The sequence below is a fragment of the Loxodonta africana genome, chromosome 9 (genome assembly GCF_030014295.1).
Source record: "Loxodonta africana isolate mLoxAfr1 chromosome 9, mLoxAfr1.hap2, whole genome shotgun sequence".
Classification (NCBI taxonomy): domain Eukaryota; kingdom Metazoa; phylum Chordata; class Mammalia; order Proboscidea; family Elephantidae; genus Loxodonta; species Loxodonta africana.
Window position 1 is genome coordinate 72866246 of NC_087350.1, and position 16440 is coordinate 72882685.

At 36.6% G+C, this 16440-nt stretch overlaps 1 protein-coding gene across 3 annotated transcripts in view; it reads right to left on the reverse strand.

Annotated features, from left to right (window-relative positions):
* SMC2 (structural maintenance of chromosomes 2) overlaps positions 1-16440 on the reverse strand; it is a 65299-nt gene that overhangs the window by 33772 nt on the left and 15087 nt on the right. For all 3 annotated transcript variants that reach the window (XM_003407826.4, XM_010587792.3, XM_023545083.2), the window contains exons 4-12: positions 13340-13462; positions 12175-12213; positions 10688-10798; positions 10476-10520; positions 8650-8883; positions 8289-8438; positions 2857-3090; positions 933-1092; positions 340-457 (exon numbers count right to left, since the gene is read on the reverse strand). In XM_003407826.4, the coding sequence (XP_003407874.3) occupies positions 340-457; positions 933-1092; positions 2857-3090; positions 8289-8438; positions 8650-8883; positions 10476-10520; positions 10688-10798; positions 12175-12213; positions 13340-13462 (1214 nt within the window). The remainder of the gene's footprint in view (positions 1-339; positions 458-932; positions 1093-2856; positions 3091-8288; positions 8439-8649; positions 8884-10475; positions 10521-10687; positions 10799-12174; positions 12214-13339; positions 13463-16440) is intronic.

Genomic DNA, 16440 nt, shown 5'->3' on the forward strand with positions numbered 1-16440 from the left:
TAGATGTCAGGCCTTTCTGCAGAGGAGCCTATGGGCGGACCTGAACTTCCAACCTTTTAGTTAGCAGCCAACCACATTAACTGTGTCACCCGGGGACTCCAAATTTAAAAAAAAAAAAAAATGCATTGGTTATTACTATGTTAAAATTCAATGTTTAAATCTCTTAATTGTAACGAAACCACCAGCACAGAAATAATGACAATGTTCACACACTGTGATGAATGTAACAAGTGTTACTTAACAGCTTGTGTATAGAAATTGTTGAATGGGAACCTAAACTGCTGTGTAAACCTTCACTGAAAACACAATGAAATATTATTCAAAAACAAAAACTCTTACTTGTATGCAAATTGAAGATTGGGAAATCTGGCCAAGAGAGCTTCATATGTTTCTTTCAATCTACTAATATCACGAGACAGCTGCCTACGCCTTTCCAAAAGACTTTCTTCCCTGCTTTCTGAACAATAAATAAAAAGTTGAAACTAAGTTTTAGGAACTTACATTATTATGTTTTAAGGAAAATATTAATAAACTATTTTCAAAGCATTCATAGGAGCAAATACAAATTTCTGGTAAGTACGAAATAAAAATGTTTAACATTCAAGTTTCTATCATATGTCAAATAGATTCCAACAAATAACACAATTTTCATTCCAAGAAATGATATACAAATGAATGCCTATTAATGTTAAAATATACAAATGACATTTTTGAGTTTTCCAGTGCACTTCAGAATGATTTAAGCAGGAAATTCTCAGTATAGAGTTCTCAAAAATTCAAAGGACTATTCTGTAATAACATTTTTTAAATGTATTTATAAACACTTCTTATACTAATACCCATTAACAGAGTTAACTTTTTTCCTACTTGTTTAATTTCTATCAAGAATCATCAATTCCTAATGATGTGATATCCTATCTTTAAAGGCAAACCTTCATAATTTAGCTTTTTCATTTCAGTTTCAAGTTTTTCCTTAAGTTTCTTCACAGCCTCTAAAGCTTCTTGATCTTTCCTGTAACCACCATCCATCTTTTTAACTTCAGCCTGTTTGGCCTTTAATTCTTGTTGGGCATGTTTCAACTTCATCTGAGCCTGCAATAGAAAATACAGCAAACTATAAAACAGTATTAGCGATTAAACGGCCACAGATTCAGATTGATTTAATTAAGAGACATCAGCCTTGAAAATGTAACTGTTTCATCTCCCGGATTAGTATTTCAACAGATCATTTCCTAGGATTTCCTTCTTAAAATACTACTCAGAATATAAACTAATATAGGTTTAAAACAAATCATTAAAAATAATCAAATTAAAGCCCATATTTCTAATATTTATAAAATATCTCATTAATAGAGTTCAAACATTATATTAAAAAATAACTGTTAGCAAGGTGTATATGGGTTTTTGTGTGAGAGACTGACTTGATCTGTAAACTTTCACTTAAAGTACAATAAAAATTATTAAAAAAAATAACTGTTACTAACTGGTTAAATTAAACATAGGATGAAAAGTTGGAAATCACAACCCCAATTCCCTTCTTTTCTACTTGGGTACATATACTTGTATATACTTTAGAGAGTTATTTGACAATGGTGGAGAAGGTACACTGAGCAATGAGAAATAATACTATACAGGAAAACCAAAAAACCAAACCAGTTGCCACTGAGTCGATTCTGACTCACAGCGACCCTACAGGACAGAATAGAACTGGCTCATAGGGTTTCCAAGGAGTAGCTGGTGGATTCAAACTGCAGACCTTTTTTTGGTCAGCAGCCAAGTTCTTAACTACTGTGCCACCAGGGCTCTGTTGTGCAAGAAAGAGAAGCTAAACTGACAGAGAAATTTAAATACTAGGATTACTGAAACTTCCAGTGTTTGAAGTTTATATAATTGAGCACTGCTTCTTTTTAAAACCATGAATAATACAAGACTTAGATCAGGGTATCTTCCCTCTAAAACTGAAAATTAGGACGCTTTTTTTTTTTTTTCCTAGTTCTCATAAAATGTAATAGAAAAACAAAACTTTCATGATTTTCTACTATTGATTTCTTACACTTTTTGGTGATCATCATCTGAGTGAAAAAGTAGCAAATACATATGAACAGAAAAACTTGAATAGGATTAAAAAACAAACACAAGCACCTTTGTGTGTGCACATTTTTAAAGCTGAGTCTATCAAAAAGAAAAAAAAAATGTGTAAGGGTGTGTGTGTGCATGTGCATATATGTATATATATACACACACAGTTTTTTTCCCCTGCAACAAAACTCTTGTGTTCACAGCATTTTTGGCTGCACTACAACCTAAGCAAATTTGAAAACTACCATAACAGATCAGACACCACAAAAGATTATGAAGGGAGAGTAGGGAGACACTGGAACTTGGGCAAATGAGGAGGAGGAACTCTTCCTAGGAAGGCATCACAAAGTTTCAAAAATAAGATTTCAAGAACTAGGCATAGAAAAGAAGAGAAAGTTTTTCTTTCCTGTTAGAGCTTAAGACTCCAACTTTACGATGTCAATAAAAGCAAACAAAGTCAAAAAGATGAGAATAAATTGACTAAACTCCAATTATCCACACATTGCATACAGAACGAAGTATTTACTGCTTTTAAAAACTGTTAACCCATGAAGGTGTTTTATGTTTTATAGCATCCTGGTAAACTAACATCATCAATATTTAGCAACTGACATATGTGAATTTTGCTCTTTGAGGTACACTGAAGAATAAAGTAAACAAGTTCCTTCATGTTGAACTGATTATTTTCAACGGTGGCATAAAACAATTGCCAGCAAATGATGGGAAGCAGCTTCTGAAAACAAATGCAATCATACAGAGCTTAATGTCCATCCCTACCTGCTTGGCCTCTGTCTCAGCTTTACTCATGTCGTTTTTACAGGCCATCATCTGGCCAGCAAGAGTGGCTTCTGCTCCGTCTTCATTACTGGACAGGCCAGCAGACACAGCATTGAAGTGCTGCTGTGCAGCAGCCAGAGCTTCGGCGTCCTTCTTACTTGCTTCCTGAAGGGCACTCAGTCCATCTGCTATCTTTTTAACTTCTTTTTCCTTTGCTGCTAAAGTTTTAGAGTCCTTTAGGAAAAGTTTCAGGTAGGAAAGCATTACTTATTAGGAAAATCATCCATTTTCTTATAAACATACATCCCTAGGTCATCAAATTTCAAAGCAATGTGAGGGGGACATGATAATAAGAAAAATAATTTAATTCTCATAACTTTAAATATGGAATTCTCATTTTGAACTCAGTTCTGGGGATAAGTCTGACACTTATCCCATTAGAAACAGTTTCACTCCATATGCTATACTTGAATCTAGGAGGTAATGAGCCAAAAAATAAGTGCAGATTTAAACAAACCATTTGAAAAAAACTATCAGTTTCTAAACTTAGAAAACTGAAAAAAAAAAAACAGCCATACTAAATCAATCTTAAAAGTAGAAATTTTAGGATTAAGAAAATGTTCATGAAAATAGTTTGTTAACTACTACAGGCAATATGATTTAAATATTAAATAATTGTGGTAACAGCAATTACTTAACATCTTTTAAGTAATATTAACCAGATACCTGACAGTACGCAAGATGCCAGCACAGTGAAAAAACAATCTAGCTACCTGTTTGCATTAGAGTGGCCAGAAATTTTGGCCCACTTGGTTGATTCATGATTCATCAAATACTTACTGGGAGCGTAGTAGGTACCAGGCACTGTTCTAGACATTAAAGAAACTAAGATGCTGTCTTTGGGGAGCCTATATTCTAGGGTGGAAGAGAGAACCAGCAGTTATATCATGCAAAGCCTTTTAGGCAATGGTAAAGACTCTGGATTTTATTATAGATGTGCCTTTGAAGCCACTGAAGGATTTTAAGCAGAGAAATGGCATTATCCAACTTATGTTTTAGATTCTACATAGAGAACAGACTGTAGACAGGCGAGAATGAAAGCAAGGTGACCAAAACGGATACCATTACAGTAGTTAGTCTTTGCACTAAGGTGATTGTGATAGAGGTGATAAAAAATGGTTGTATCCTGGATATACTTTTAATATAATCAGCTGACAGATTGGATTGTGGTATTTCAGAAAGTGGAGAAAGAGAGAAGATTCTAGGATTTCTGATCTGTGCAATTAGGTGAATGGTGAGATGAAGAAAACTCAGTAACTCAGGGAGAAGTAGGTTTAGGGGTTAGGGGCACTTAAAAGTTCTGTTTTGGGTATGTTAAGTCATTCAGGTAAAAATGTTAAGTGCCTGGACAAGTAAGTCTACAGTTCAGGGAAGGGGTCAGGCTAAGTTATACACCTGAAAGGCATCAACATATATAAAACAGTTAACAGACTTGGAAGCTATCCTTTGAAAGGCCTGCTTACAAGGTTGGTCCTTGCTGGAATGTGCTAACTTGGATTTCAGGAAAGGTCCTACCATTCTCAGAACTGGTAAGAGCGGCTTAGTGTGCCTAAACTGTTTATACGAACAGTAAGGTTTATGCTGAACGCCTGTTTTCCTTCTGGGGGTCTGGAATGTGGGTATGTGCAAAGTGGGGGGTGCTTAGATGATCACCTCTCAATAAAAAGTTAAGTATGGAGCTTCCCTGGTTGGTAACACTTCACAACTGCTGTCATAACTCATTGCTGGGGGAATTAAGTACATCTTATGTGATTTCACTGGGAGAAGGCCCATGTAATCCTAGCCAGACTTCACCCCATGCACCTTTTTTCCCTTTGCTGATTTTCTTCTGCATTTTTTTGCTGTAATAAATAAATGTGAGTACAACCACATGCTGAGTGCTGTGAGTCCTCCTAGTGAATCATCAAACCTGAAGGGGGTCTTGGGGAGCTCCTAATGCAATACAGAGAGTATTTAGAGCTATGGAGCTAGATGAGATTACTTAAGTGTATACAGAAGTCTGAAGGCTAGCCCTTAGACATGCCAACATTTAAGCAGTCAGCGAATCTAGAAAAGGAGATTAAATGTGCTGTGTGAAGCTTATGGACCTGACAGGATTAAGGAAAAATGAACCAAAACCAAAGTAGGTCCATAAAGTCTGGAGCTTTATAAAACTTGATACATTTGAGGAAATGGTTTCACGTGCTGGGTGTTCCAAGAGAGACTGCTCTATCACATCCATGTTGTTGTTGTTGTTGTTAGGTGCCATCGAGTTGGTTCTGACTCATAGCAACCCTATGCACAACAGAATGAACACTGCCCGGTCCTGAGCCATCCTTACAATCGTTGTTATGCTCGAGGTCATTGTTGCAGCTCGTGTCTCTGAGGGTCTTCCTCTTTTCCGCTGACCCTGAGCTCTGCCAAGCATGATATCCTTCTCCAGGGACTCATCCCTCCTGACTACATGTCCAAAGTATGTAAGATGCAGTCTCGCCATCCTTGCTCCTAAGGAGCATTCTGGTTGTACTTCTTCTAAGACAGATTTGTTCGTCCTTTTGGAAGTCCATGGTATATTCAATATTCTTCACCAACACCACAATTCAAGGGCATCAATTCTTCTTCAGTCTTCTTATTCATTGTCCAGCTTTCAAATGCATATGATGTGATTGAAAATACCATGGCTTAGGTCAGGCGCACCTTAGTCTCCAAGGTGACATCTTTGCTCTTCAACATTTTAAAGAGGTCCTTTGCAGCAGATTTACCCAACTGAATGCGTCTTCAGATTTCTTGACTATTGCTTCCATGGCCGTTGATTGTGGATCCAAGTAAAATGAAATTCTTGACAACTTCAATCTTTTCTCTATCATGATGGTGCTCACCGGTCCAGTTGTGAGGATTTTTGCTTTCTTTATGTTGAGGTGCAATCCACACTGAAGGCTGTGGTCTTTGATATTCATTAGTAAGTGCTTCAAGTCCTCTTCACTTTCAGCAAGCAAGGTTGTGTCATCTGCATAACACAGGTTGTTAATGAGTCTTCCTCCAATCCGGATGCCCCATTCTTCTTCATATAGTCCAGCTTCTCAGATTATTTGCTCAGCATAGAGATTGTATAGGTATGGTGAAAGAATACAACCCTGACGCACACCTTTCCTGACTTTAAACCAATCAGTATCCCCTTGTTCTGTCTGAACAACTGCCTCTTGATCTAGGTAAAGGTTCCTCATGAGCACAATTAAGTGCTCTGGAATTCCCATTCTTTGCAATGTTATACATAATTTGTTATGATCCACACAGTTGAATGCCTTTGCATCGTCAATAAAACACAGGTAAACATCCTTCTGGTATTCTCCGCTTTCTATCACATCCATATCACTTTGGTAATATTTTGTCTAGATTTTTACCTGTTTCTTAAGTCAGTAATTGTATCTCTGTGCAAAAATAACTAATGGGACTTATAAAGAAATACTTTATTTTCATGAGGTTAATATTTACTTTTCCAACGAAAAACAAATCCTGTATATTTTTACTGGGAAAATAAAATCACACTCAAGTAAAGTTCCATAAGCTCCTGTCACACATCTGTCTGTATGTGACTGACTTTAGAGAAGTTACTCAGTTGACTTTTCCTCTGCAAAATCTCACCCCTCTAATTGTGTACTAGGATCCTATGACACTCTCACCTGAAGGATCTAGCTCTAGCAGTTCTCCCATCTCTCTCCTGAACCGTAAATGTTGCCTTTTCCACTGGAACATTCCCATGAGTATTTCCACTGGATCATTCCCATCAATATACAAACATGCTGGTATTTATCACATCTTAATAACAAATTAAAAAACCTTTCTTAATTCTAAATTACCTTCCAATTACACAGCCCTGGTGGCATAACGGTTAAGAGCTATGGCTGCTAAGCAAAAGGTCACCAGCTCAAATCCACCAGCCACTCCTTGGAAACCCTATGCGGCAGTTCTACTCTGTCCCACAGGATCACTATGAGTTGGAATCTACTCGACAGCAACAGCTTTGGTTTTCTCCAATTAGCTCCCTATATATCCTCCTTTTCAGCAAACATCTCAAAAGAATTCTCTATACTCACTCTCAAATTTTTCTTCTCCCATTCTGCCTTGAACAAACTCTAATCAGGATCTCATGGCTACTTCTTGAGACACTTTCTTCACTTGACCTCCAGGACACCTTACGTATTTTCTTCATATTTTACTGACTTCTCCTTCACAATCTCTTTACTGGTTCATCCTCAAGTCCCTTAACCTCTAAATGTTGAAGCATACCAGTGTTCAAACCTTTGGGTTCTTCTCTTCTTAGATACACTCATACATTTGATAATCTTCTACAGTCTCCTGCATAAACATGGATAAACACCGACGACCCACAAATTTGTATGTCTAACTTGGATTTGATATTCATGTATTCAATTACTTAATCAACATCTGTACTCAGATGTTTAACAGGCACGTCAAGACTGTTATGTTCACACTATATTTCTCATTTCCCCCACCCAACCTGTTCTTCCTCTTCCTCTCCATCTCAGCTAATGGCAACTCCATCCTAATTGTCAAAGACAAAAATCTGGAAGTTATTCTTGACTTTTTCTTTCTCTCATATCCAACAACCCATCTGTTAGCCTATCCTGTTAGAGCTATCCTTAAAATACACATAAAATACCACAATATTTCACTACTACCATCTCTGCCACCTTTATCCAAGGGCTGTCACCTGAACTACAGCCTCCTCGCTGGATTCCCTGCTTTTCTTGACCCTTCAGTTTATCCTTAAAACAACTAGAATAATCTTATTAAGACGTAAGACATGTCACTCCTTTGCTCAACCAACCCTAGTGGCTTCCCATGTCATGCAGAATAAAGGTCAAAGTCTTCCATAAGCCTTGCAAAGCCTTATATGATCCTGCACTCTGATATCTCTCTGCATTCCTAGTACACTTCTTTCAGTCCTCATCATGCATGATGATCTTGTCTCTCCAACACTATAGACACTCAGGGCAAAGGCTACTCTGTCTAGAAAACTGCCCTCATCCCCCAATCTATCTATATGGCTCACTTCATTCTCTGATCTCCTTCAGACTTATTCAAATATCACCTTCTCAACTGAGGCCTTTGATGGTGACCCAGTTTAAAACTGTAACCTTTGCCCTTCCTGTTCCCCTCTCCTACTTTTTTTTCTCCACAACAGCTAACACTATACAATATACATTTTACTAATTTATTTTGTCATCATTTCCCCATGTAAGAGTCCATTTGTTGTTCACTGATATATCCCTAGAACAAACAACTGTGCCTGGTCCATACTAGGCACTCAATAAATATTAACTGAATGGATAAATGTATGCTAGTGATAATTAGACTGCTTGTTTGCTTACCTCTGCCATATTTTTTTCCAGCTCTTTGCGTTTGTTTACTTCACTTCCCAGGTTTTTCTTCTTGAGATCAAAGGCACTTTGAGATTTAGTATTAACTCGCTGAGCCTCTGCAAGAGTATCTTCTAAAGAACGGAGTATACCTCCAGTTTCCTGTAATCAAATGTGCCCAATTCAATCACATTACTTAAAATTTGTTGATGTTATTTTCTTACGTAATTTTATAAGAAATATTTACACTTTTTAAAGCTATTTATTTATCCTACTTTAGGTTAACAAATCAATAAGGAAGACATCACTGAGTGAATCCTGAATAGTTATCGTATGTAATATAGTTTTTTTTTTTTACACAGAAGTTTCCTACCTTATCTTTTCTTTTTTCTAACTCTTCTATTTCGTGATTAAGTACTTTTATTTTTTTATCATTCTCAGACAATTCTTCTTGAAGCTTTACAACTTTATCCTGCATTTCTTTTAACTCCTCAGCTGAGCGTTCTTTGGTATCTTCAGCCAGCAAAAACTGATAAGCAATATATAAACGACTCAAATGTTCTATTTCTCTCATTACTTTTTGATACTCCAAGTAGGAAGATCGTTCCTGAAAGAGAAGTCACCAGTAAAGGATTATTCAAAAATTCAAATTTCCTAACAAATTTAGAAAGCCTCAAACTACAATATGTATGAAATTTTCCATCCCATGATGTAACAGGTTTTATCTTAAATAATCATAAAATTATAAAATTTTAGGAAACTTTAAAGAACATCAGTAGAACTCTGGTTTCTTAAAAATCATCTCTAGTGAACAGTTTGTTATCAAAAGGTTGGTGGTTCAACCCTCCCAGAAGCTCCACAGAAGAAAGGTATGGTTAACTCCATCTCTAAAGATTATAGTCAAGAAAATCCTATGGAGCAGTTCTATACCCCGTAACATATGGGGGTCACTATGAGTTGGAACTGACCACACGGCAACAGGTTATAGTGAATCCCATGTGACTATTTCTTCTAATATAAAATCAAGCAGTTGAGATTAACAAATAAATGTGAACATAAGGTTCACAGACTGCTGGTAGTACGATGCCTGTAAAGCCAAACTACACGCCCACCAGTAACACATTATTAAATGTAATTTGTAGTAGTAGTATTACCAAGATGTCTATCCAACACTCATTCATGTAACTCTATGTACTCCTTCACACATTACTACACTCGATTCCTATAAGGACCTGCTGTGGCAAAGTAACAATTAAGATCCCTACTTCACAGAACAAGGTGTCAGATTTAGAAAAAATGCAGCAAAACTCAGGTTGAGACTTAGGTTTAAACTCTTTGATCTATTTGTTGTTACGTGCCGTCTAGTTGATTCTGACTCTTAGCAACCCTATAGGACAGAGCAGAACTGCCCTCATACGGTTTCCAAAAAGGGGTTGGTGGATTCAAACTGCCTATCTTTTGGTTATCAGCCCAGCTCTTAACCACTAGGGCTCCTATTTTCTACTAAATGATGCATACAAAGGGGGATACCTTTAAGATCAAAATTTTTCAGTTTTTCCAAACACATCAACTTTACTACTAAGGATTAAGAAAACATTTCTCAGCAGGACCAATTTTAATGAGCATTTAATAAATTTTTATATGTCTATCTTTTAAAACAATGTACTATAAATGCATTCTTTCACTATGTAACAAACACTAAAGAAACACTGCCAAGTTCAATGATGTCGAGGAGCTGCAAAAAAGGGAACAACCAGGCCTTTGTTTCAATCCCTTTCACTTATAAAATGCTTTTATAGCAACAATTATGTAACAGCACTTACTGTACTAGAAGTTACTCACCCTAACAACCAGAGTTACTAACAGTGCCATGTCCTTAGAAATGCTGTTCCAGTCAATTCTATTGCCCAGGAAAATCCAGAGTTCTTTCTCCATACCAAAGTATTAAAATCTGGCATATGATTATGTGGGATTACACAGAACAGACTCCAAAACCAATTTAACTTAGTAGGTATGAAGCACATATCCTCTGTAAGCAGAAGGCTGAGCTATGGAGTACCAACTCTAACTTCCTATCTCATTGCAGAAAAAAAATCCCTCCAAATTTGTACATCCTTCATCCCTATGAATATGATCTAAGGATACTTCACCAGTTTAGAGAGAGATTCTATTGGCTCTCTTCAGATATATAGTACATACCTCTTTTAATTTTTGAATAGTTGGAGTAATCTCTTCTTCAAGTATCTGGAAAATAAACAAAAATAAGTATTTTCAGTATGTAAAGTACCATTAAAAATAACAAGTAGCATAGAAGATCATGGAAAAACTGAAGGAAAAAAAAAAAGCCTTGCCACTTCACAGCATGGAAGATTTTACTCTTCTCCAAAAACATTTTCTATCAATTTAATTACCGTCTTAATTTCTTTCAGCTTAGCCTCCTTTTTTTCTATAGTTTTCTGGGCAGCTATTTTTTTGTATTCATACATCCTGGTTCCAGCTGCTTCTTCTATCATAGATAAAATCTGGAATGACAATTTTATAAATGTTTCAAGAATCCAAGACAATGTGTCTCTTTTAAATTATCTAAATACATCATTTATGGCCTTGACCTTAGTAAGCATCTTATCAAAACAATGGTCCAAATGAATCACAACAATTAGAAAAAATTCATTTTACTCATAACCCTTATATTCAAGAAACATTTCTGGACTTAGCCCAAATTCTAAAATCACACTTTCTGCTACAGTTTCCCCGAGTACATCTCTTTTAAAATTAAAGTACAATTCCTCTCTCCTCTTTTCCTTCAATTCCAAGTATAAAAAGATTCTTAAAAAAGTAAGCACCATTCAGCTTTATTTTGGAAGTGTCTACTTAAAATTCATCCAAGTCAGGTTTCAGCCCTTTTGTGCCAATAAAGATGGAGCACAGCATAGCATTTACACCCCAGCCGTGGTGCATCCTTTAAGAACTTAGGCAGGTAACTTAATCTTCTCTGTGCTTCAGTATCCTTATCCAGAGAATTGACAATATCTCATAGGATTATTGAGAATTAAACAAAATAATGCACATGAAAAGCACTAATTAACTACAGTGAAACCTGTGAGAGCTGGAACTTCATGGGACTGCCTTGTTTTTCTGTGTCTTGTAAGTTTTCAGCCTTTGACACGGTACAGTCTTGCAACTTTTCTATTGCTTGTTTTAGTGGAAAATACTTGAGTTTTCCTTTTCTAACAGGTTTCCACCTTTCACAGATTTTACTGTATAACTTTGTAGGAAAGAATTTTGCCAGTACTCCTGTTTCAGAAGCTGCTACTCACCATCAATCCCTGTCTCAAAGGAATTATTTCATCTTGGAAACCACTTTGATTTTTATGTATTAGGCAAGTCTCAACTTATAAGTTTTCCCCTGAGATGTTATCTAAAGAAAATAAGCATGACCTGTATTCAAACCAAACTGGTATCATCAATTAGTCTTTTTATTAACTTCTTTCAATAGAACCAAATAACTAAAAAGCCTTCATTCTTGTATGAAATAGTTACACCAACTAATATACTTTCTCGTCTATGCATATAGAATGGTACTATCTATGTGCAGTCTTTGATGAAATTGCTAAAACAACCACTCAAATCTTCTTCTATAGTGTTTCATTCTCCCATGGAATACTGGTTGAGAATGGCTACTTTATACAGTCAAGTTTCTTTTATTTTAATATACAGCACAATGCCAAATATAAAAAAAACTTATTAATCGTTCTTAAATAATGTTTCCAAAAAATTTAATAATGAAAGAAATTATGTTAATAAAATTGACTCCCTGAAAGATTAAAATGATATTTACAAAAAGATTAAAATGATATTTACAATTACTATTTTTACTACTCATAAATAAGATTCTTACCTCTGGAGGTTTCATATTCAATACTTTTGTAATTCGGCCCTAAAAATAAAATGATGAACTTATTACAATGACTGCAAATTACATAAAATATAACACACAGGCCTGCATGTTTCTCTTCAATAAAGCTATATGTATCCTAATACATGGACCACAAGGGTCCTATCCTGTTGTACGTGGGGTTGTCATGAGTCAAGGGCCTACCTGACAGCAGCTAGCAATAGCAACGATATCCTAATACACTAATCTTTTGGAAGTTCTTTCTCTTACCTACATGAAAAGACGTTTATTTTATTGAATTTGAGAACAAAGAGATCTTACAATTTTAGAATTTTAGCATTGTTATTCACTTTTTCACTGACAGTGATGCAAATCAAATGATACAAAGTTATTAAATACAATATAAATTTATTAAACAATACGAAGTTAACTCAGACCAGATTTTTAAGACAGTTAATATTAATGACATAGAAGCATCCAAGAATAAAACAGATATACAAATAACTACAAATACGCATACAGATAAATTTAAGTGTAATTACTGAACATTTGACTTTTTGGAATAATAGTCCTCCAAGAAATACATGACATATCTCTAGGCCTCAAATAAAAGAAAAATGTTTAACTTCAATGCCAGAAAAGCACTGAACTCATTCATTATCCACGCCCCCCTAAAAAAAGCACATCGAGCTCTCAAAGAATCATATTACTTAGAATTTAGATTCATGTGAGATACAATTTTAGCCTTACAGCTGTGATACAGTGAAAATATTTTTGTTTTCTCCATCATCCTGCCACTGACTGGGTGGTGACTTTTTCAAAGGGTGGCTGGATGGGTCAAGTGAGATAAATGTAAGATGTTTAAGTCTCTAAAGAATACATACTTGAAATATATAAGATGCTTACAATACTTTAAAAGAATGAGAATATTACAAAAAAATTTTTTAATAGGATCATTTATGGTTCTTATAATAAGAAAATAAAAGTCAAGGAAAGTTAGCTGTAGACATTTCTCAAAATTCCATCAATACAAATAAATAAACCACATTTATTAATACGGGCTTAGGCATCAGCATACTGGGAAAGTCCAAAAAAGAAATAACCTCTCCAACTGCAATGACTTAAAAATAAAAGATGCCAAAACCATTATAAAACAGAGGTAAAATACCTGCATAATGAGGAAGTGAGGGTTGTTAACATTAAGGCCAACAGAACAGAAGAGATCTTGTACTCTGGTGTTGTTTGCATTTACTCCATTGATTAAATATTTATTTCTGCCACCAATAACCACCTAAAAAAAAAGTATTTTAAAAGATATAAATGTATACATACATCTTGTGTCAAGGTGATAAATTCACAAGTATATCATCTTTCATTTAACTAATGGTAAAGAAAACCAATCCTAGGTAAGTAGTGGGAGAAGTGTGGCATGGTCAAAAAGAATGCTACATTGAGTCAAGACTAGTGGCTTCTAATCCAGGGATTTCTGCAAAGTAGATGTATAATCATATACAACAAGCCCGCAACTCCTCCTGCACTGAACTTGGTGTATAAGGTCATTTCTAGCTTTATGCTTCCAAGTATGTATGAAATGTATTTTCCATCCCTGGTAACCAGCTTTCTGCAATTTTTCCATACTTGCAGCTAACTCTTCTTCCCCCACTTTTCAATTTTTAAAAGGAAAAGAGATCGAATAATTAAAAACTAAAGACAAGTGGCTTGATAGCAGTCCTGGACAAGATTCTAAAAGGAATTAACAGACATGACTTGTGGCCACTTAGGCAAAAAAAGAGTAATCCCCAAACTTCAGCGTCGATTCATTAAAAACAAGTCATGGCACACACTAGCTTGTTCATACTTCTATTACATAGCTTACATTGTCATTTACTGGGTATTATTGTCTCACCCACCACATTGTGAGGTTATTAAAGCAAAATCTGTTACTCATTCTTTCTATTTGTATATCCCAATGCATTCAAGAATCCCCAATACACAGCAAAATCCTGGTTTCATTTCTTTTTCTGACTGGATTACTAGGCTGGTAGTTCATGTACCAACATATGTGAACAAAAGACTGTAGTATATGCAAAATAATTTGGTATGGTCTTCATAATCCAATTTTGGCCAAGATATAGGTGGAGATGCAGACTAAACGAGGACAAGAACAATTAAGTAAATTAGTAGCAGGCACAGTGACAATTCCTAAAGAATGCTGGATGCCTGATAACATACAGCAGGATCTTGTCCCAACCTAGTCAACATTTTTTTTTTTAAATCATTGGCCTTGAGGCAAGGCCAAGATGGCGGAGTAGTTAGATTCTTCTGGTGATCCCTCTTACATCAAAGACCCCCCCCCAAAAAAAACAAGTGAAATGATTATATTTACAATGAGCTAGGCGCCCTGAACATCAAAGGTAAAGCTAGAAAACGGCCTGAGTGACAAGAGGGAGGGAGACAGTTAAGAAGCGGCAAGGAGTTGCCGGACCTGAATCGCTGGGAACCCTTTGGCATCATTTCCTGGAGCGACCGTGGCAGGATTGGCAGTAACATTCCAGCCGTGGTTTCCTCAGGGAGAGACAGCCACCCACACACCCTACTCAAACCTCTGGAACCAGAAAACCATGGCACTCTAAGCAAAAGATAAATACTTGCATCTATTTTACCACGGCCCCGGCCCCCAAGCCAGCTTCAGAGGCTGTCGATCTCCCTGGGCCTGAGACAGGGCCTGCTGAGCATTCTGAGCCATTCTCCCAGCCTTGGAGAAAGAATAAATTCACAATTGGGGGAAAGGATAATCTGCCAGCTCCACTAAGGTGGGGGGCTCAGGACAAAAGTGGCTCCTGTCCAGGCATAAATGGTACATAGACTTTGAATACCATTCCCCACTGCATGGACCTGTTTGGGCCTACTTCAGGAGAATAGGCCCTTGTTGGCAGACAGCAACTGTTTCTGCTGTGCTGAGGATAGATGCGTGTTTGATGTTTGATATTGCTATGCCTATTAAACAGGGTCCTCACCTACCCACATCAGGGGCCTAAGGACTGGTGGCTCCACTCAGGTCACCCAGCCACCTGCAACACGGGTCCAAGCATAAGTGGTACTTCCCAGTCCTTCCAACCAAAAGCATTGGGTACCCATGGTCCAGCTGCAGAACCCATCCACCTGGGTGCTCTAGGGAACAGGAACGCGCTTTCCTCAGAGACGCTCGGGCAACAGCTGTGAGCCCCCTGCCTTGTTCAGAACGTGACCCCTGCTGCAACCAGATACCTATGCCTACACCAATCACCCCACCCCTCTAAGACTGTAAGACAGAGCCTGTACCACACACTTGGTGACCAACTCTCTGGACAACTGAGTGGAATCCATACAAGAAAAGTGAATGGACTCTTAGGCTCATATACCTAGTAACAGTTCTAGCCATCTGGTGAGAGGATGTTAGAGCTACAAAGGCGAAAATAATCAAGCTAGCATACTCACGCAGCCTATTTAGGTTTATATCAAAACAAAATAAAGTAAGCTAGGATACAGTAAGGAAACATAAAATAAACTAATACAATAACTTACAGATGGCTAGGAGACAACAGTCAATATCAAATCACATAAAGAGGCAGACCATGATCATTTCAACAAGCTCTCAAAACCAAGAATCAAGGGACCTTCTGGATGAAGGTGCATTCCTGGAATTACCAGAAACAGAATACAAAGGATTAATATACAAAACTTCAAGACATCAGGAACGAGCTCAAGCAAAGCAAAGAACAAACCAAGGAACACACAGATAAAGCAGTTGAAGAAATTAAAAACGTTATTCAAGAACATAATGAAAAATTTAATAACCTGCAAGAATCCTTACAGAGATACCAATCAGAAATTTAGAAGATTAACAATAAAATTACAGAATTAGGCAACAGGAAGTCAGAGGAGTAGAATTAAGGAAGTGGAAGGCAGAATTAGTGAGACTTAAGATAAAACACTGGGCAAGAATACATTCAAAGAAAAATCAGATAAAAGAATTTAAAAAACTGAAGAAACCCTAAGAATCCTGTGGGACCCTATCAAGAGAAATAACTGGCAAGTGACCGGAGTACCAGAAAAGGGAGGGATAACAGAAAATACAGAGAATTGTTGAAGATTTGTTTGCAGAAAACTTCCAATATCGTGAAAGATAAGAAGATATCTATCAAAGATGCTCATCGAGCTCTACGTAAGGTAGATCACAAAACAAAGTCACCAAGACGTATTATAATCAAACTTGCCAAAACCAAAGAT